The 22,846-nt window shown below is 40.1% G+C and overlaps 1 protein-coding gene across 2 annotated transcripts in view; it reads right to left on the reverse strand.

Annotated features, from left to right (window-relative positions):
- Dnah3 (dynein, axonemal, heavy chain 3) overlaps window positions 1–22,846 on the reverse strand; it is a 173,101-nt gene that overhangs the window by 62,466 nt on the left and 87,789 nt on the right. For both annotated transcript variants that reach the window (NM_001427640.1, XM_087586794.1), the window contains 1 exon segment: window positions 16,741–16,986. In NM_001427640.1, coding sequence (NP_001414569.1) covers window positions 16,741–16,986 — 246 coding nt within the window.

Here is a 22,846-nt window from a genome sequence, read left to right on the forward strand (position 1 = left end):
ACGACGACGACAACAACAACAACAACAACAACAACAAGAAATAAATAGAGTTTTTAAATGGACATATACCATTATAGACATTATAGAAAAGGGTGATAAGAGATGACAAAGTCACAGGAAAAAGTACATTTTGAAAACTAAAATACCTATTAAAGAAGGTTGATGTAAACAAAAAAATACCTTTTCATCATTTTTCTTAGGAAGTTTTTTAAATAAGAAAATAAGAAATACTAAAAGTATGAATTAGTAACATATTTTTTATCCTTCCCTGGTGGGCTAGTTTGTGGTTTCATTCAAGAACATTTAGGCCAAAGAACAAAGATTTAACTAAATGGACCTACCAGCTATGTAATTTGGCCAGCACTACCATTTTGCACATCTGTGCAGTGGATCTGAGTTTACGCTAAGCCTAGAAAATCACTAGGAGAGTGACTAAGCTATCTGTCAAACATCTGAAAGGCCCTGGGCACATAGGAAGCTGTCTGCCAACACTGAGTTCCAAACTTCTCCTTAGAATCACTTTTATTTTCTTTGCATTGTGGCTGTCAGTCAAACTCTGGTCTAGGGAGGAAGGAGAAGAGAGCAGAAATTGAGGAGGGTAAATGCTCTGCAAACTCTGAACACTTCATCTGTCTCTGACTTCTTCCCCATCTGAAAAATAAAGCGAACGTCTCAGCTGATAAGTGACCTTTCAAAGGTCATGCAATGAAGAGTTGAACAGAGGGAAATGGCAGCATCATCTGGAAAGATAAATCCCTGCCTCACAAACAAGGATCTCACAGACATGGTTCCTAGATCATGAAAAAACAAGAAAGCAGAATCCCATGAAGTTGGGGGTGGATTTCCTGAAGTCTATTCATAGAAATGTAACCCTGGATGCTGGTGACAAGGCTATGAAAGCATTTGAAGGATCTTCGGGTGACTAGAAGGAAGTGAGACTATATGTTTCATAACTGCACTTACACGAAATGCTAAATCCTTGGAGAATAGGTTAGAGGCTGCTTTCCAGTGAGGAGAACAGAGATGAATTGAATATATGGATGAAGGATCTTACAGGGGTGATGGAAACAGCCTAAAATAGGATTATGATGATGGCCTCACTGAGTAAGCTTACTAAAAGTCACTGATTTGTGTAAATAAATGGGTGAATTTCATAGTATTTAAAGTATGACTCAATGGAGTTTTTAAATAAAAAGTACATTTAGCCCTGAGAGGCATACCCCTTTCCGGATAGGTAGGATCTGGCTAGGATCTTCTCAGTTTGCTACTATTTAGTAAAGAACAGGAGAATAAAAGGTTGGTGTCACTGTAAGCAAACATGGGAAGAATCCTAGTAGAATGCCTTTTAAGCAGAAAGTAGATGAGCTGAATGAAGAAAATATTTGGAAAACATCTTCCAAAGGCCCATGTATTGAAGGTCTTTGCCTATGGCCCTGGTGGAAGTGGATGGAACATTTAGGAGGCAGGATCCAGTAGAAAGAAGCGAGATGATTGGACACAGGCTCATGGACACACCAGCTCTTCTTACTCCTCCTTCTGGCTTCTGGGTCACCAGGAGGTGAATGGCTTTCTGTGCCATGTGCTGTCATTGTAATGTGCTGCCTCAGACTCCAAACTAATGGGCCAACTCACTATGAGCAGAGACCTCCAAAGCCATGAGCCTCCTTTTATTGTGACCATCTCAGGTGTTCATAATTTCCGGAATGGAAAACAGACCAGAACATAACAAATCAAGTGATTACCGAAGAAAGGAAAGGAAATCTGGGTTCTTCCCAGTAGCTGATTAAAAACTGCACTGAACATTAAGGAGCTCTCCAGCTGCCTGTCAGCTACTGTTCTGGGAGGATGGTGATGTCATCCTCTCCTTTCCCCTTCATTTAGCTGTTTTTCCATAGTGGAGAGGTCAAGAGGGTCACTGAGCACAGTAAAGAAGGGAATGGAGAGAGTCATAACAAATGGCACTTTAAATTCAGAGAGGTGGCCTTCAAACTAAGGAGCCACAGAACCTTTATGCAAAGATTAAACAGAGAGAAAAGTCTGCTTCTCACAGATGGCATTAGTTGATCATATGTTGTCATTGGCTAACTGCCATCCAACTGGTTCTTAATCTAGAGCATGCAGTACTTTGAATTCATTTTAAAGATATATTATGAGTATTATTTAACGTACTCATAACTTAAAGCAATGGGAAGTTTGAAAACTATCGGGAAGAAAGTAGATATTTATCACGGGGATGAAAGTAAGGTTAGACTTCCTAAACATTTGCTCACATCAGTGACTTGAGGAGGTTCATTTAAGTTTTACAACAGCTTTTGCTTGCTTATTTCTTTTATGTGATTGTGTGTGTGTGTGTGTGTGTGTGTGTGTGTGTGTGTGTGTGTGTGTTGTGTACAGATACATGTGCGTATGAGGCCCAAAGTTGCTTTGGAAATCAAACTTGATCCCCCTTCTTATTGGTTTTAAGAAAGTTTTCTCAATCAAATGCAAGCTTTCCAATATAGCTAGTCTTGCTAACTAGCTTGCTCTAGGTATTTCCTGTTTCTATGTTCTAAGGCTGGAATTATAAATGAACTACTGCATCCATTAGGTACTTTATGTGTGTTCTGGGGACCCAAGGTTCAGCCCTCTTGCATGTGAGACAAACACTGGAAGCACTGAGCCATCTCCCCAGACTACCAAAGCTCTTTCTGAATCAAAGTTATTAAGTAGTTACTACCAAAGATGTATATGAAGAAGTCAGTTGGTAGTGAATGCTGGGAATTCTGGTTTCTCGTGTGCTCTATCAGTTGATAGGACAAAGAAAGAGAAGATGAGGTCACCAGAGTGCACAGGGACATTCTTGAAGAAGTTACCTAGAAAAAGATTGGGAACACTTCCTTGCACTGGCCCTCTTGCTACAAAGATGAAGGAAAGATGTCATTGCTGAGTGGACCAAGAGTGGGATCAAAGGCAACTTAAGAACCATGTCTGCAGGCACAGAGAGTAAACAGACTGGCCTGGACAGCAAAGGAAAACAGAAGAACATATAGAAGTGCAGAGTAAAGAACAGCATGAGGCCAATCTGAAGGGAAGATCTCTAAAACCTGGTCAGTGTGTGACCGGCTGGCTTCAGGGGACAGTTTGGCATCCTCAGCAAGGTGTGGAAGGCAACTGTTTGAAAAAAATGAAACAGGAACAAAAAAGTACAAGGAGAAAATAGGCTGAGATGAAACAGAAAGATGAGATCAAAGGTGAGATGTTCAGTCTCTTCTGGACAATGGCAATATTATTATACTGTATCTATAGAAAACTATAATGCTATTATACTATATCTATAGAACTGTAACAGGAGAATCTCGGGCTCCCTGCCTCCAGCTCACTGCTCCCAAACCCCGTGGGAAAGAGAGCTCACCGCCGAGACAGGTGGGCACTCCTGAGACTGCAGAGCAGAAGAGACAACCAACACTGCCCACCCCTGCCCACATCCATGGCCCAAGAGGAAACTGTATACGGCCTCTGGGTTCCCTTGGATAAGGGCACAGGAGCAGGAAATCCGCTGCGTCTGAGACACCGCCGGAAACTGAAGGGACCGACCAGATAAACAGTTCTCTGCACCTAAATCCCGTGGGAGGGAGAGCTAAACCTTCAGAGAGGCAGACACGCCTGGGAAAACAGAAGAGTCTACACTCGGCCCACATCTCTGACTCCAGAGGAAAACACCAAACGCCATCTGGAACCTTGGTGCACGGAAGCTCCTTGAAAGGGCGGCGCAGATCTTCCTGGTTGGTGCCGCCTCGGAGAGCTCATAAGCAACACCCCACAAGCAAACTTGAGCCTTGGGACCACAGGTAAGACAAACCTTCCAGCTCCAAGCGACTTGCCTGGTGAACTCAAGACACAGGCCCACAGGAACAGCTGAGGACCTGTAGATAGGAAAAACTACACACCTGAAAGCAGAACACTCTGTCTCCATAACTGGCTGAAAGAAAACAGGAAAACAGGTCTACAGCACTCCCGACACACAGACTTATAGGACAGTCTAGCCACTGTCAGAAATAGCAGAACAAAGTAACACTAGAGATAATCTGATGGTGAGAGGCAAGCGCAGGAACCCAAGCAACAGAAACCAAGACTACATGGCATCATCGGAGCCTAATTCTCCCACCAAAGCAAACATGGAATATCCAAACACACCAGAAAAGCAAGATCTAGTTTCAAAATCATATTAGATCATGATACTGGAGGACTTCAAGAAAGACATGAAGAACTCCCTTAGAGAAACACAGGAAAACATAAATAAACAAGTAGAAGCCTACAGAGAGGAATCACAAAAATCCCTGAAAGAATTCCAGGAAAACATAAATAAACAAGTAGAAGCCTACAGAGAGGAATCACAAAAATCCCTGAAAGAATTCCAGGAAAACATAAATAAACAAGTAGAAGACTGAGAGGAATCACAAAAATCCCTGAAAGAATTCCAGGAAAACACAATCAAACAATTGAAGGAATTAAAAATGGAAATAGAAACAATCAAGAAAGAACACATGGAAACAACCCTGGATATAGAAACCAAAGGAAGAGACAAGGAGCCGTAGGTACAATCATCACCAACAGAATACAAGAGATAGAAGAGAGAATCTCAGGAGCAGAAGATTCCATAGAAATCATCGACTGAACAGTCAAAGATAATGTAAAGCGGAAAAAGCTACTGGTCCAAAACATACAGGAAATCCAGGACTCAATGAGAAGATCAAACCTAAGGATAATAGGTATAGAAGAGAGTGAAGACTCCCAGCTCAAAGGACCAGTAAATATCTTCAACAAAATCATAGAAGAAAACTTCCCTAACCTAAAAAAAGAGATACCCATAGGCATACAAGAAGCCTACAGAACTCCAAATAGATTGGACCAGAAAAGAAACTCCTCCCGACACATAATAGTCAAAACACCAAATGCACAAAATAAAGAAAGAATATTAAAAGCAGTAAGGGGAAAAGGTCAAGTAACATATAAAGGCAAACCTATCAGAATCACACTAGACCTTTCACCAGAGACTATGAAAGCCAGAAGATCATGGACAGATGTCATACAGACCCTAAGAGAACACAAATGCCAGCCCAGGTTACTGTATCCTGCAAAACTCTCAATTAACATAGATGGAGAAACCAAGATATTCCATGACAAAACCAAATTTACACAATATCTTTCTACAAATCCAGCACTACAAAGGATAATAAATGGTAAAGCCCAACATAAGGAGGGAAGCTATACCCTAGAAAAAGCAAGAAACTAATTGTCTTGGCAACAAAACAAAGAGAAGAAAAGCACACAAACATAACCTCACATCCAAATATGAATATAATAGGAAGCAATAATCACTATTCCTTAATATCTCTCAACATCAATGGTCTCAACTCCCCAATAAAAAGACATAGATTAACAAACTGGATACGGAGTGAGGACCCTGCATTCTGCTGCCTACAGGAAACACACCTCAGAGACAAAGACAGACACTGCCTCAGAGTGAAAGGCTGGAAATCGACTTTCCAAGCGAATGGTCGGAAGAAGCAAGCTGGAGTAGCCATTCTGATATCAAATAAAATCAATTTTCAACTAAAAGTCATCAAAAAAGATAAGGAAGGGCACTTCATATTCATCAAAGGAAAAATCCACCAAGATGAACTCTCAATCCTAAATATCTATGCCCCAAATACAAGGGCACCTACATATGTAAAAGAAACCTTACTAAAGCTCAAAACACACATTGCACCTCACACAATAGTAGTAAGAGATTTCAACACCCCACTCTCATCAATGAACAGATCATGGAAACAGAAATTAAACAGAGACGTAGACAGACTAAGAAAAGTCATGAACCAAATGGACTTAACAGATATTTATAGAACATTCTATCCTAAAGCAAAAGGATATACATTTTTCTCAGCTCCTCATGGTACTTTCTCCAAAATTGGAGACCATATAATTGGTCAAAAAACAGGCCTCAACAGGTACAGAAAGATAGAAATAATCCCATGTGTGCCATCAGACCACCACGGCCTAAAGCTGGTCTTCAATAACAATAAGGGAAGAACGCCCACATATACGTGGAAGTTGAACAATGCTCTACTCAATGATAACCTGGTCAAGGAAGAAATAAAGAAAGAAATTAAAGACTTCTTAGAATTTAATGAAAATGAAGGCACAAAATAGAGAATTTAATGAAAATGAAGGCACAACATACGCAAATTTATGGGAAACAATGAAAGCTGTGCTAAGAGGAAAACTCATAGGTCTGAGTGCCTGCAGAAAGAAACAGGAGAGAGCATATGTCAGCAGCTTGACAGCACACCTAAAAGCTCCAGAACAAAAAGAAGCAAATACACCCAGGAGGAGTAGAAGGCAGGAAATAATCAAACTCAGAGCTGAAATCAGCCAGGTAGAAACAAAAAGGACCATAGAAAGAAAGTTGGTTCTTTGAGAAAATCAACAAGATAGATAAACCCTTAGCCAGACTAACGAGAGGACACAGAGAGTGTTTCCAAATTAACAAAATCAGAAATGAAAAGGGAGACATAACTACAGATTCACATGAAATTAAAAAAATCATCAGATCTTACTATAAAAGATTATATTCAACAAAACTTGAAAATCTGCAGGGAATGGACAACTTCCTAGACAGATACCAGGTACCGAAGTTAAATCAGGAACAGATAAACCAGTTAAATAACCCCATAACTCCTGACGAAATAGAAGCAGTCATTAAAGGTCTCAAAACCAAAAAGAGCCCAGGTCCAGACGGGTTTAGTGCAGAATTCTATCAGACCTTCATAGAAGACCTCGTACCAATATTATCCAAACTATTCCACAAAATTGAAACAGATGGAGCACTACCGAATTCCTTCTACGAAGCCACAATTACTCTTATACCTAAACCACACAAAGACCCAACAAAGAAAGAGAACTTCAGACCAATTTCCCTTATGAATATCGACGCAAAAATACTCAATAAAATTCTGGCAAACCGAATCCAAGAGCACATCAAAACAATCATCCACCATGATCAAGTAGGCTTCATCCCAGGCATGCAGGGATGGTTTAATATACGGAAAACCATCAACGTGATCCATTATATAAACAAACTGAAAGAACAAAACCACATGATCATTTCATTAGATGCTGAGAAAGCATTTGACAAAATTCAACACCCCTTCATGATAAAAGTCCTGGAAAGAATAGGAATTCAAGGCCCATACCTAAACATAGTAAAAGCCATATACAGCAAACTAGTTGCTAACATTAAACTAAATGGAGAGAAACTTGAAGCAATCCCACTAAAATCAGGGACTAGACAAGGCTGCCCACTCTCTCCCTACTTATTCAATATAGTTCTTGAAGTTCTAGCCAGAGCAATCAGACAACAAAAGGAGGTCAAGGGGATACAGATCGGAAAAGAAGAAGTCAAAATATCACTATTTGCAGATGATATGATAGTTTATTTAAGTGATCCCAAAAGTTCCACCAGAGAACTACTAAAGCTGACAAACAACTTCAGCAAAGTGGCTGGGTATAAAATTAACTCAAATAAATCAGTAGCCTTCCTCTACACAAAAGAGAAACAAGCCGAGAAAGAAATTAGGGAAACGACACCCTTTAATAGAACCAAATAATATAAAGTACCTTGGTGTGACTTTAACCAAGCAAGTAAAAGATTTGTACAACAAGAACTTCAAGACACTGAAGAAAGAAATTGAAGAAGACCTCAGAAGATGGAAAGATCTCCCATGGATTGGCAGGATTAATATAGTAAAAATGGCCATTCTACCAAAAGCGATCTACAGATTCAATGCAATCCCCATCAAAATACCAATCCAATTCTTCAAAGAGTTAGACAGAACAATTTGCAAAAAATAACAAAATCTGGAATAACAAAAAACCCAGGATAGCTAAAACTATTTTCAACAATAAAAGGACTTCAGGGGGAATCACTATCCCTGAACTCAAGCAATATTACAGAGCAATAGTGATAAAAACTGCATGGTATTGGTACAGAGACAGACAGATTGACCAATGGAACAGAATTGAAGACCCAGAAATGAACCCACACACCTATGGGCACCTGATTTTTGACAAAGGAGCCAAAACCATTCAATGGAAAAAAGATAGCATTTTCAGCAAATGGTGCTGGTTCAACTGGAGGTCAACATGTAGAAGAATGCAAATCGATCCATGCTCATCACCTTGTACAACACTTAAGTCCAAGTGGATCAAGGACCTCCACATCAAACCAGATACACTCAAACTAATAGAAGAAAAACTAGGGCAGCATCTCGAACACATGGGCACTGGAAAAAATTTCCTGAACAAAACACCAATGGCTTATGCTCTAAGATCAAGAATCGACAAATGGGATCTCATAAAACTGCAAAGCTTCTGTAAGGCAAAGGACACTGTGGTTAGGACAAAACAGCAACCAACAGATAGGGAAAAGATCTTTACCAACCCTACAACAGATAGAGGGCTTATATCCAAAATATACAAAGAACTCAAGAAGTTAGACCGCAGGGAAACAAATAACCCTATTAAAAAATGGGGTTCAGAACTAAACAAAGAATTCACAGCTGAGGAATGCTGAATGGCTGAGAAACACCTAAAGAAATGTTCAACATCTTTAGTCATAAGGGAAATGCAAATCAAAACAACCCTGAGATTTCACCTCACACCAGTGAGAATGGCTAAGATCAAAAACTCAGGTGACAACAAATGCTGGCGAGGATGTGGAGAAAGAGGAACACTCCTCCATTGTTGGTGGGATTGCAGACTGGTAAAACCATTCTGGAAATCAGTCTGGAGGTTCCTCAGAAAATTGGACATTGAACTGCCTGAGGACCCAGCTATACCTCTCTTGGGCATATACCCACAAGATGCCCCAACATATAAAAAAAGACACGTGCTCCACTATGTTCATAGCAGCCTTATTTATAGTAGCCAGAAGCTGGAAAGAACCCAGATGCCCTTCAACAGAGGAATGGATAGAGAAAGTGTGGTACATCTACACAATGGAATATTACTCAGCTATCAAAAACAATGCCTTTATGAAATTCACAGACAAATGGTTGGAACTGGAAAATATCATCCTGAGTGAGGTAACCCAATCACAGAAAAACATACATGGTATGCACTCATTGATAAGTGGCTATTAGCCCAAATGCTTGAATTACCCTAGATGCATAGAACACATGAAACTCAAGACGGATGATCAAAATGTGAATCCTTCATTCCTTCTTTAAAAGGGGGAACAAGAATACCCTTGGCAGGGAATAGAGAGGCAAAGATTAAAACAGAGACAGAGGGAACACCCATTCAGAGCCTGCCCCCCATGTGGCCCATACATATACAGCCATCCAATTAGACAAGATGGATGAAGCAAAGAAGTGCAGACAGACAGGAGCCGGATGTAGATCTCTCCTGAGAGACACAGCCAGAATACAGCAAATACAGAGGCAAATGCCAGCAGCAAACCACTGAACTGAGAATAGGACCCTCATTGAAGGAATCAGAGAAAGAACTGGAAGAGCTTGAAGGGGCTCGAGACCCCTTATGAACAACAATGCCAAGCAACTAGAGCTTCCAGCGACTAAGCCACTACCTAAAGACTATACATGGACTGACCCTGGACTCTGACCTCATAGGTAGCAATGAATATCCTAGTAAGATCACCAGTGGAAGGGGAAGCCCTGGGTCCTGCTAAGACTGAACCCCCAGTGAACGTGATTGTTGGGGGGAGGGCGGCAATGGGGGGAGGGTGGGGAGGGGAACACTCATAAAGAAGGGGAGGGGGAGGGATTAGGGGGATGTTTGCCCGGAAACCGGGAAAGGGAATAACATTCAAAATGTAAATAAGAAATACTCAAGTTAATAAAAAAAATAAAAAAAGTAAAAAGAAAAAAAAAGAAAAAAGAAATCTATAGCAGCATTATACTCTATCTATAGAAAACTATAACACTATTATACTGTATCTACAGAAAACTATGCTATTATACTGTATCTATAGAAAACTATAACACCATTGTACTTTATCTACAGAAAACTATAACACTATTATACTGTATCTACAGAAAACTATAACACTATCATATTGTAACTACAGAAAACTAATACTACTATACTATATATACTGTACATATAACATCATTATAGTAAAACTTATCTTAAGTGTTTTTATATGTATTTGCTCATTTAATCCTTCCAGGAACACCACAGATATGCTTTATTATTGTTGTACATATTTTAGAACTGTGGAAACTGAGAGGGGCTAAGGAATTCACTTCAAGTCTGCCAACTACAAGTGTGGAGCCAGAATTCCAGTCCTGACTGTTTTATTCTGGAGTCTATGCTTTTAACTGTTACGTTAAAGAAAAAAAGTGGCAGGAAGCAAAATATGCAAAGGTTGATTGAAATTATTCAAGGTGGATTGGAGGCTAATTGAAATTGAGGATGACTGGTATTAAAATAAAAACCCGCTTCAGATGGACATAAAACAAAAACAAGGAAATATGATATAATAGATACAGAAGCCAGAGAATACAACTTTGCCTTGCTGACTAAATAGAGGAATCGGATCCCAGGCAAAATAAATAAAAGTAGACCTATGTCTAGACATAGTCTGTCAAAACAAAAACAAAACACAACCTACAATAGAACATTAAATAAAGAACACATGAAAAGCAAGCTACCACCATATATAAAATTCAGCCAAAGTAAAAAGAGAAGAAATTTTAATTACATTCTGTTTTCACATTTCAGATGTAAATATAATGACAAAACATACAAGGGAAAACAGAGTGTCAAGAAGAAACAGGCAAATCCAGTATTATGATTGGGATAATTTGATGACCTCTATCATGAGTTGGAGAATAGTTAAAATGAACACCACCATCGCACACCAACTGGATGTAAATGACACAGCTCACTATCTGAGAACAGCAGCCATGCATTCTTCTTAAACTCCCATGGGATGTCCACCGTGACAGTCAGTCCACATTCCTGACTATAAAACGTTTTAATACATTTAAATAATAATAGGTACCATGCAATATATACTTTTGGAGCACAATAGACTAGAAACCAGTAAGAGAAAGACAGCTAGAAAATCTTAGTCCTTCAAGGTTAACGCATGAATCAAAAAAGTACCAGGTTTTGACACACAAATCAAAAAGTACCAAGCACTAAGGAGATGGCTCAAATCTCAGAGGCTAAAGCATTGCTGCCCAACCAGCCCTGGTGACGATGAGAGTTCTGATTACCAGTACTCATGTAATGCCAGGCTGGGCTTGGTAGCTGTGGTGGTTTGAATAGGAATGGCCCCCATAGTCTAATGAGTTTGAGTGCTTGGACCATCAGTAATGACACTATTAGGAAATATGGTTTGTTGGAGTAATGTCACTGTGGAGGCAGGCTTAAGGTTATAGATACTCAAGCTATGCCAAGTGGAACACATGGTCCCCTTCTGCTGCCTGCAGAGCAAAGTGTATGTCTTAGAGTTTTACTACTGTGAACAGACACTATGACCAAGGCAACTCTTATAAGGACAACATTTAATTGGAACAACATTTACCAGGTTTCAGAGGTTCAGTTCATCAAGGTGGGAACATGGCAGCATCTATGTAGGCATGGTGCAGGAGGAGTTGAGAGTTCTACATCTTCATTTGGAGACTGCTAGCAGAATACTGGCTTTCAGGCAGCTAGGAGGAGAGTCTTAAAGCCCACATCCACAGTGACATACCCACTGCAACAAGACCACACCTTCTAATAGTGCCACGACCTGGGCCAAGCATATACAATCCATCAGTGTAGAACTCTCAGTTCCTTTTCTAGCACCATGTCTTCCTGAATGGTGCCAGGTTTGCTGCTATGATGATAATAGGCTGAACCTCTGAAACTATAAGCCAGCCTCAATTAAGTGTTTTCCTTTATAAGAGTTGCCATGGTCATGGTGTCTCTTCACAGGAATAAAACCCTAACTAAGACAGTAGTCTGTCTGTAATTTCAGCACTTAGAACTTGGAAGTAGGATTCCTACATCAAACTGGCTAGACAGACTAGCTATATTGTCAAACTCTGGGTTCAAGTGAGAGACTCTGCCTCAACGAGTAAGGTGGAGAGGGGTTGAACAAGACAACCAATGTTATCTGTGGGTCTCCATCTACACATGTACCCACAGACATGCACACACACGAACACACATGTGGATTGTCGTCTTTATGCAGGGGAGGGCTGGCACAGGCTAGGGCAAGGCCCAAGACTGGACAATAAGTAAGACAGAGACAGAGTTTTGGTAAAAGGAGAGAGAGGAGAAAGAGGAGCAGAACCAAGATGGAGGCAGAGAAAGACGACCCAGATCCATGTGACCTTAAATGGTAGTTATGAATATTTTTTAAGGGATGGATTTCTATAGGTCAATTTATCTCATCTAGGTGGGCAGTTTATAGCATTGTCAATTGGTTGTGAGTTCATTATGTGGACATATTGTGGATTGAGAATTTAACATAAATCTGATTGCTGAATTACAAACATCAGTAGTTTTGATTTTAACAGGTTGCTGGGAGTTAATATTATAACCATTAGGGGACAGATGGTGGGAATGTAAACAGAGCAGCAGCAGAGAGCTGTGAGAGGGTAGCAGCAGCTGGGACCAGGAAGCAGTTGCTGGGAATGGGAGCAGAGTCCAAGGCAAGAAGCCCCTGGGAATAGAGTGGGCCACAGAGACCTGAGAGGGTGAGGGTGGGGGACCAGCTGCTGCTGGGGCCTCTAGAGTCCTGATTTTACCGGGTTGCTGGGACCAGAGCGTTCCAGCAGGCAAAGAGACAGTTGGGAGGGGGCAGCTAGCAATGGAGCAGAGAGGCTGCCTTGGTCAGAGAGTATCTGGGAATGGCGTGGTGTCACACTGGAACCGACCACTGCTTACATGAAAATACCCCACAGATGCCATGTGGCTCTATGGTGCCAGCACTAGTGTGGGATATTAGATTTATTTGATAATATTTACCGCAACACACACACACACACACACACACACACACACACCACATACATATGAGGAAAAGGCTACCAAGAGAAATTTTAAAATATTATGACCTAAATGCAAATTAAAATTCAGCTCTATACTTGTGAGATGCGGTGAAAGCAATTCATGGAGGAGATTTTAGCAATGATTTTATGTATTGGAAAGAGACAAATAGCTAAAAATCAACCATGTAAGTACATTTTAGGACACTAGAAAACTAGGAACGCTGCCAAATGTCCATCATTTCTATGAGGTCAGTGTTATTCAAATGCCCAAACCAGAGATTTTACAAAATATAACTGTTTTCCATCCACATACAAATGCAATACCTCAACAAAATGTTAGCAAATTAATGAAATGGGATTGACTACAGGTATGTAAAGCTGGCTCATCATTTGGAAATTTCCTAAAATCTGTTATTAACATGAAAAGAAGAAAAACCACGTTTTCTTTGATATTTGATAAAATTCAACATCAACTATGCTAGTTAGTTTTTATGTCACCTTGACAGAAACTAGAATCACCTGAGAGGAAAGAACACCAATTCAGAAAATGCCTCCATAAGACTGGGCTGTAGGCCTGTGGATGATAAGGGAGGCCTTAGCCTCCTTTGCTCCTAGGTGGGAGCAAGTGGTCCTGGGTTTTATAGGAAAGCCGGCTGAGCAAGCCATGAGGAGCAAGCTAGTAAGCAGCACTCCTCCATGGCCTCTGCATCAGCCTCTGCCTTTAGGTTCCTGCCCTGCCTGACTTCCTGCCCTACATGCTTTTCACAATGAACTGTTTTACATGGAAGTTTGACTGGAACAAACTCTTCCTTCTTTAAATTGCTTTTGGTCATTATGTTTCATCATAGCAGGAGGAAAGTAATGGACACAGAAATTGGTACCCGGAGAGTGGAGTATTGCTTTTACAGACCTGACCAATTTGTTTTCGGGAGGATTGTGGGAGGAATTTGGAACTTTGGGCTAGAAAATCCATTGACTATTGAGCACTCAGTGAGGAGTTCTGTAGGAGCTTAGAAGACAGTGCAGATAGAAAGGCAAATGATGGAGGCCCAGCTGGGAAACTTTAAAATCTCTCTCAGGGCCATTTATATCTTGAATAGAGAACCTGTGGTGTTTGGTCAGCTGAGGCTGAAGAATCAGCTGTGGCAAGAGACCAGCACCACTGAAGGAAAACCTCTGCTTTGTCAGAACAATTGATGTTGGTTAACTGGAACTGAGAAATCAGTGGTGATAAGAGCCCAACATCATTGATGTAAAATCTGGGAAGTGTTTGTTCAGGGTCAATGTAGTCTAGAGGTTGCCTAGGTTGTAACTTGTGTTAGCAGCCTAACTTGGTTGTGTGTAAGAGTCTTTTAGGTGATATTCATTTTTGGCATAAAGGGGTTATTAGAGAGTATTTGAAGCTCCGTACCATGAAGAGGGTCTAGAAGAGGCTATTGGTAAAAGTACAGCCCAGTTGTAAAAGACCCCAGTATTTTGAAAACGCCAGTACTATGGAACAACTTCCAAGAGTAGCAGCAGCCATGAGTAGAGCTGGCCCAAGCCTAGAAGACTGTGTGCTGCACAGAGTGGAGGCAGAGAAGTGACCCAACCACTTCAGAGGAGCCCGGAAAATCTGGCGTGAAGCCCAGCCACTGGGCATTGAGTTATTTACAGTTGGAATTTGGCTTTGCTTGGCTTGGATTGACTGTGCCCTCGTGAAATAGGATATTTTTTTTTTTGACTTTGGACTTTTTAAAAGATTTTAGAGTTTTATTGAGACTTTGTATTTTAAAAGAGTTTGAATTTTTAAAGATACTGAACTTTTAAGGTGTTTGACTTTGTAAGGCTCTGGGACTTTTTAAGTTGGTAAAATGCTTTATATTATAATGTTGATATTAATGTGTGATCTTGGGGGAAGAACAAGAAAGGAAAGGCTATGGCTTAACAGTGATGTCTTTATGTGTCAAGTTGTCAAAAATCAATTGTGCTGACTAGTTTTATGTTAACTTGACACAAACTATGGTCATCAGAGAGAAGAGAGGCTACTTGAAAAAATGCCTCCATAAGGTCAGACTGTAGCACATTTTCCTATTTAGTAGTTGATGGGGACAGCTCATTGTGGGTAGTGTCATCCTGGGCAGGTGGTTCTGGGTTGTATAAAAGAACAGGCTGAATGAGCCATAAGAAACAGACTAGTAAGCAGTATTCCTCCATGGCCTCTGCATCAGCTCCTGCCCTGCTTGAGTTCCTACCTTGCCTTCCCTCAATGGATTGTGATTAAGGATATGTAAACCAAATAAACCCTTTCATCCCCAAGGGTTTGGTCATGGTGTTTCATCATGGCAGCAGAAGAACTGAGACACCCACTCATGATAAGACACCTCAGCACATTAGGAATAGGAGGAATATGCTCAAAACAAGCATAGATGCCATCTTACTTAAGAGCAAGGACTAATATCTTCCTCCTAGGTTGGCGTTTTTCTCCTTCTAGGATTCTAAGATGCCCTTTTACCACTTCTGTTCAAAGTCATACTAGGAAGTCTTGAATGGAATGAAATAAGGAGATAAAATTAGGGAGGAAGAAATGAAGCCTTATGACATAAAAGGATGACGTGGAAGAGACTCCAAAGAAAATCTCTCAGAACTTATTAGTAATACATCAAGGTTTTCAGGTATAGAATCAGCTTCTTTCCTGCCTATTAGAAATGATCAGGTAGAACTTAAAATCCAAAGCACAATACCATTCACACTGTATCAAAAAGAAATAGTTATAAATTTAAAAATGTATAGGATCTATATGGGGAAATGACAAAGGTATGATAAAAAATTAAAGGGTAATAGTATGGTAAGTCAAAGCCACATATGGAAAAGAAGATTCAAAATTATTAAATCACAATGCTGATAAATCTTTCAATAAGTGTATGTATGTATGTATGTATGTATGTATGTATGTATGTATTTTTTCTCAGTTGTGTGTGTGTGCATGTGGAGGTCAGAGATCAATGTCAGGTGTCTTGCTCAGTCCCTCCCCATATAATTTTTTTGAGACAGGATCTCTCAACTGAATTGGAATTTGCTGTCTATCTAGACTGGATCTACCTGGCTGTCTCCCTCAGTTCTGGGGTTATAAGCCATGTCACCACATCCAGCGTTTTTAGGGGTGCTAGAGATCCAAAGCCAGGCCCCCACTCTAGCACAGCACTTTGGCCACAGAGCCATCTTTCTAATCCTGAATCAGTTAATCTTAAGCAGCCACCACTTTTTTATTAAACAATCACATCAAACAATAGTTGTTTAGTTCAAAGATAATATAGCAAAACTGGAAATACTTCAACCTATGACATAATGACAAAGTTAAAAAAAAGTATTAATGTCATAGTCACCAAACATGAAACATGTGAACATACAGAACAAGACCAGAAACCATCAAGAAGGATAATAGTGGCGATATTTCTTATTTTTACTGGGTGGTGAAATGATGAAAAGTTTTTTCAAAAATAAAATAACATCTCCCAAAATGAACTATCTTTTTTTTTATATTTCAAAAGTAATTAAATGTCCCCAAAGACCTTATTTTTGGTTACTTATGTCTTACATGGAGGTGAGAGGGTCAGTTCTGGAGAGCTTAGTTTTTGATAAGAGTTTACACGTCCCACACATTGGGTTGTGTTTGGGGCACATGATTTAAACTGACATAACAGGGCATAAGTACCTCTTTCTGGAAAGATGTTGTTTTTGGTGAGTTTCACACTCTTGGGCCTTGGGTTATGATCATCCATGCCCATGATCAGGTTGCGGAAAAACACATCAAATTTCTTTCTGCTCTCGGCATTGATGGTACCTGCCACAGTCCACACCAAGGAGAAAAGAAACAGGCCTTGCAGCCAGAGGAAGATCTGCTGGCTTGACAGACCTTCATATATCTCCATTTCCTCCTCCTGGATGGCCCAGAGTTCATCTGAAAGTGAAAGAAAAGTGAAGCTTGGGTTGAGAAAAGCGCTCAGCATGGAAGAGACAAATGCTGGGTCTGCCTAGGAAGGACCTGGGAAGGTGACTCATATGGCTGAGAATCCACTCCATACACTAGACCCTTTAATCACATGCAGGTCTTCACACACACAGCAACTACAGGCTCTTATGGGTATACATGTCTGTATACAGGTTCATGTGGGTTAAATGTCTGAGGGTACAGGTGGGGTCAGAGTTGGATTCTGAGTATCTGAAGATATAGATGGTTGTGAGCTGCAATGTGGATGCTGGAAACTGAACCCAGGTCCTCTGCAAGAGCAACAAGTGCTTCTAACTGTTGATCCTTCTCTCCACCCTCATCTATTGGTGGATGTTTGGGTTAGGAAACAAACTGGAAGTGTATCACGGATATATAAGTATTTGTTCAAGTCCCTGTGCTCAGTTACTTTGAGTATATACATAGAAACCAGGATATTGATCACATACGGGAAGTCTATGGCTCCCTTTCCAAAGAAACCACTAAACTGCTTATTCTATTTTCACATCGATGGTCTGTAAGTCCACAACGGTTCCAACTTCTGCATCCTCTCAGACCCTTGTTATTCATTTATTGTGTGAAAAGATATAATCATCATTGTGGATCGATTTACATGTTCCCAGTGATTAGCCTTTTTCATTCCTGCCATGTGTACCTTCTTGGAGAAATGTTCATTCAAGACCTTTACCCATGTTTGTATTGTTTGTATTTTTGTGCCAAATGAATGGTTGTGGTTTTTAGTAATGCTTCTTTCTATATACTGTAATGTAATTCTTTGTATGTGTATGTGTGTGTTAATGTGGCTTTGAGTGCTGATGTTTGTGCACACATATTCACATGCTTGACTGAGGCCAGCCACGGTTGTCCTTCCGCAGGTGTTACCTATTTTTTTTTTTTTGAAACAAAGTCTCTTATTAGTCTGGGGCTGCTGATGAGGCTGGGATGGCCACTCAGTAAATCCTTCAGATCAGTATCTCTACCCCTTCAGTGCTAGGGCTACAGGCTTATGCTACTACACCCCGATTTTTCACATCATTTCCAAAGATTGAAAACTCGAGTCTTCTTGTATGTCTGACATGACTGAGCCATCTCTCCAGTCTTTGATGCTAATTCTTTTATGATTTCTTTTAAGTTTGAGTCAGGGTTTTATCATATATCCACAGTTGGTCTAAAACTCCATAGGTAGGTCAGGCTGGCCTTGAACTCACAAAATCGAACTGCCTTTGCATCAAAGTGCTGGGATCGAAGGCTGTATCTCCATGCTTGGCACCTGATCTTCTTTATCGGTCACAAAATTTGCCAACATCTTTGGTTCTGGGTGGGTTGACCTTTTACTGTTAGTAATACCTTTCGGTGTAGACAGATTTTAAAATTTAATGACATACATAAAATTTAATGAATAGTGTGTCTATTCTTTTTAGGTTTGGCCCATGTCTTTGATGCTACATCCAAGAATTCATTGCCAAGTTAAAAGTTAAGTTTTTTTTTTCTCTTAAAAATTTGTAGTAGTTTTTTGTTTCTGTTTAGATCTTTCATCCATTTTGAGTCAATATTTTTTCCCCACTCTAACCGTATCTATTCAATATAGTACTTGACGTGCTAGCTAAAACAATAGGATGACAAAAAGAGATCAAGGAGATACAAATTGGCAAAGAAGAATTAAAGGTATTACTATATGCAGACGATATGATAGTATAAATAAGTGACTATACATTCTACCAGAGAACTTCTCCAGCTGATAAACAACTTCAGCAAAGTGGCCGGATATAAAATTAATTCAAATAAATCAGTAGCCCTCCTTTATACAAATGATAAACAGCCTGAGAAAGAAATTAGGGAAACAACTCCCTTCACAATAGCCACAGATAATATAAAATATCTTGGGGTAACTCTAACCAAACAAGTAAAAGATCTGTATAATAAGAACTTCAAGTCTCTCAAGAAAGAAATCAAAGAAGGAATCAGAAAATGGAGAGATATACCATGCTCATGGATTGTCAGAATTAACATAATAAAAATGGCCATCCAACCAAAGGCAATTTACAGATTCAATACAATCCCCATCAAAATCCCAACACAATTCTTCAAAGACATGGAAAGAGCAATTCTCAAATTCATCTGGAAAGGCAAAAAAAAAAAAAAAAAAAACCAGAATAGCAAAACCAATTCTTAATAATAAAAGAACGGCTGGGGGAATCACCATCCCTGACCTCAAGCTCTACTACAGAGCGATAGTGATAAAAACTGCATGGTATTGGTACAGAAACAGACAGGTTGATCAATGAATAGAATTAAAGACCCAGAAATAAAAATGCACACTTGATTCTTTAACAAAGAAGCCAAAAATATACAATGGAAAAAAGAGAGCATCTTCAATAAATGGTGCTGGTCTAACTGGATGTCTGTATGTAGAAAAATGAAAATAGACCTGTATTTGTCACCATGCACAGAGCTCAAATCCAAGTAGATCAAGGACCTCAACATAAAACTAGATACACTGAATCTAATAGAAGAGAAAATGGGAAAGAGCCTTGAACTTATTGGCATGGGGGGAATTTCCTAAACGAAACTCCAATGGTTCATGCTCTAAGATCAAGAATCGACAAATGGGACCTCATGAAACTGAAAAGTTTCTGTAAGGCAAAGGACATAGTAAGACAAATCGGCAACCTACATATTGGGGAAAAAAATCTTCACTAACCCCACCCCACATCCAGGAGAAGGCTAATATCCAAAATACATAAAGAATTCAAGAAGCTAACCACAAAAAACCCAGAAAACAAAAACAAAAGCAAGCAAACAAACAAATAAAAACCAAAAAGAAAAAAAAAACCAAAACCCAAATCCAAACAACTCAATCAAAAAAAAAAATGAGGTATAGAACTTAAACAAGAATTCACAACAGAGGAATCTTGAATGGCTGAGAAGCATCTAAAGAAATGTTCCAAGTCCTTAGTGGTCAGAGAAATGCAAATCAGAATGACCCTGGGATTCCACCTTATACCAGTCAGAATGGCTAAGAACAAAACCTCAGGTGACAACACATGTTGGCGAGGATGTAAAGAAAGAGAACACTCCTCCATTGCCGGTGGGATTGCAAACTGGTACAACCACCCAAAATTAATTTGGAGGTTCCTCAGAAAATTGGAAATAGACCTATCTAAAGACCCAGAAATATCACTCTTGGGAATATACCCAACAGATGCCCCACCATGCCACAGGGGCTTGCGTTCCACTATGTTCATAGCAGCCTTATTTGTGATAGCCAGAAGCTGGAAACAACCTTATGTCCCAGGACAGAAGATGGATACAGAAAATGTGGTTCATTTATACAAAGGAATACCACTCAGCTATTAAGAATGAGGACATCCTGAGTTTTGCAGGCAAATGGATGGAACTAGAAAATATCATCCTGAGTGAGGTAACTCAGACCCAAAAGGACATGCGTAGTATGTTCTCACTAATAAGTGGATATTATCCAAAAAAAGAAAAAAAGAAAGAAAGAAAAAAAAGAAAGAAAGAAAGAAAGAAAGAAAGAAAAGAAAAAGTACAGAATACCCAAGATACAGTCCACAGAACTCAAAAAGGTCAACAAGCTGAAGGGCCCAAGTGAGGATGCCTAGTCCTAGTCCCACTTGGGAGGGAGAAGAAAACAACCACAAGGGGGGAAGGAAGGAGGGACAGGAGAGGAAAGGGGGATATGGGTGGGAGGAGCGGGGAACATGATCTGGTACTGGTGGGGGGAAAAAAGGACTGAAGTCCTGAGGGCCAGCAGAAAGAATGGAAACAGGCGACCTCAGGAGGAAGGAGGTTAGGAGATCCACCAACCAGGCAGCATACACCAGCTGAGATGAGGCCCCCAACACATATACAGCAGAGGACTCCCGGGTCTGGGTTCAGTCAGAGATGATGCACCTAACCCTCAAGAGACAGGAAGCCCTAGGAGTTTTCAGGCCTGGTGGGGTGGGAGGGGTGGGGACATCCTCGTGGAGACACTGTGGGGGCAGGGATGTATGGGATGTGGAACAGTCAGAGGGCGGACTGGGAGGGGAATAAAATCAAGTGTAAAAATAAATCTATCAATAAATAAAAGAATTTTTTTTAATATTAGGTAATGATCCAACTTCCTATATAGCTCTGGCTGTCTTAGAACTCACTATGTAGACCATGCTGGCTTTGAACTTGCAGAGATCTGCTTACCTCTCCCTCTGAGTGCTAAGGTTGAGGGCATGTACCGCTGCTTCTGGCGTCAATTTTTTTAAGATTTATTTTTAAATGATTTGTATGTTTGTGTATGAGTGTGGGTATATGCATAGGAGTGCAGGTGTCCAGCAAGGCCAGAAGAGGGCTTTGGATTCTCTGGAGCTGGAATTATAAGCAGTTGTGAGACACTTGACTTGGGTGCTGGACCCTGAACTTGGGTCCTCCACAAGAACAGCAAACACTCTTAACCACGAAAGCCATCTCATCAGTCTAGCCCACTTTATTCTTTGGCAGTGACTATCTAGTTTACCTGGTACTTTGTATTGACAACATTGTTCTTCCCCATCGATGGTCTTAACACATATGAGTCAAAATAATTTAGCCATTTATAGGAGGCTTTGTTTCTGTGCTTTTTCTTTCTCTGCTGGCCATGTTTGTGTTAGTACAATTCTGTTTGGATGACAACAGCTTTATAATAAGCATTAAAATTAGGATGAGTACATTTTTTGGCTTTGTTCTTTTCCAATATTGTTGGGAGGTACAGAGTGGAGCTGTATGTCTATAATTCCAGCACTGAAGAGGCAGGAGGATCACAAATTCAAAGTCAGCTCTAGTCAATTCTAAGTAATAGGGTGTGTGTCTCTGTGTGTGTGTCACACACACAGACATGTGTATATTTATATACACACACCCTATTAATTATATACATACACATATATACATATGTTTATACATACAGATATATGTATATATACACATACTATTATTTATAATGTGTATACTATTAACACATACTAACATATATACATATATAACACATACTATAAACACGTGTGTGTATGTGTGTGTGTGCAGATCACATTTTTCATGTCCTTAACTCAAAGTAGAGAACCTCAATTAAATTAAGAGAAATTAACTAGCTAGTATCAAGAGGCAAAACTGTCAAAAAAAAAAAAAAGAAAAAAGAAAAGACAGAAAATGTCACAGATTAGAGTAAACTGGAGGGAACCCAGCAATGAAATGCAGTGTGGTGTCAACATGTTTGGCAAGATGGCACTGGTGCCCTTGCTTATTCTGACAATGATCTCTTGGTCAGTGTTAACATGAAGTTAAAGTCTGAAGCTAGGAGAATGCCCTCCCCCCATGCCCTTCTTGCGAGTCTGGAAATATAAAACTATTTCAAAGTAAAGAGGATTCACAGTTCTTTATCTTGAGGCCTTGATCGGCACAGTGACCACATGCTCGCACTCTGCAGAACGGAAAGGTACGGCTTTGGAGTGAGCTACAAGCACATTCCAGCTCAGGCTCTAGTTTTTAGTAGGGAGTTTCGGGAGGTTTCACAGTGGCACGTGTGGGAAGACAGAGGATGAGGCCATGTGGAGCTGGAGGCAATGAGCCTAGTTCTCATGCAAGTGCTTCCTCACTTGGGGGAAACTATATAAGGACAGTAGACAGAACTGGAGGAAAGATGTAGCATTTGCAAAGGAAATGCAAATATACGACACCAAATACAATTGGTGTTTCTAAAGAGAGTCTATGTGTGATATCTATATATGATGTATGTCATGTTCATGTGTCAGTACAGGAGTACATGTGCCATTGGGAGGGA

This window comes from Rattus norvegicus, chromosome 1 (genome assembly GCF_021556685.1).
Source record: "Rattus norvegicus strain SHRSP/BbbUtx chromosome 1, alternate assembly SHRSP_T2T, whole genome shotgun sequence".
Classification (NCBI taxonomy): domain Eukaryota; kingdom Metazoa; phylum Chordata; class Mammalia; order Rodentia; family Muridae; genus Rattus; species Rattus norvegicus.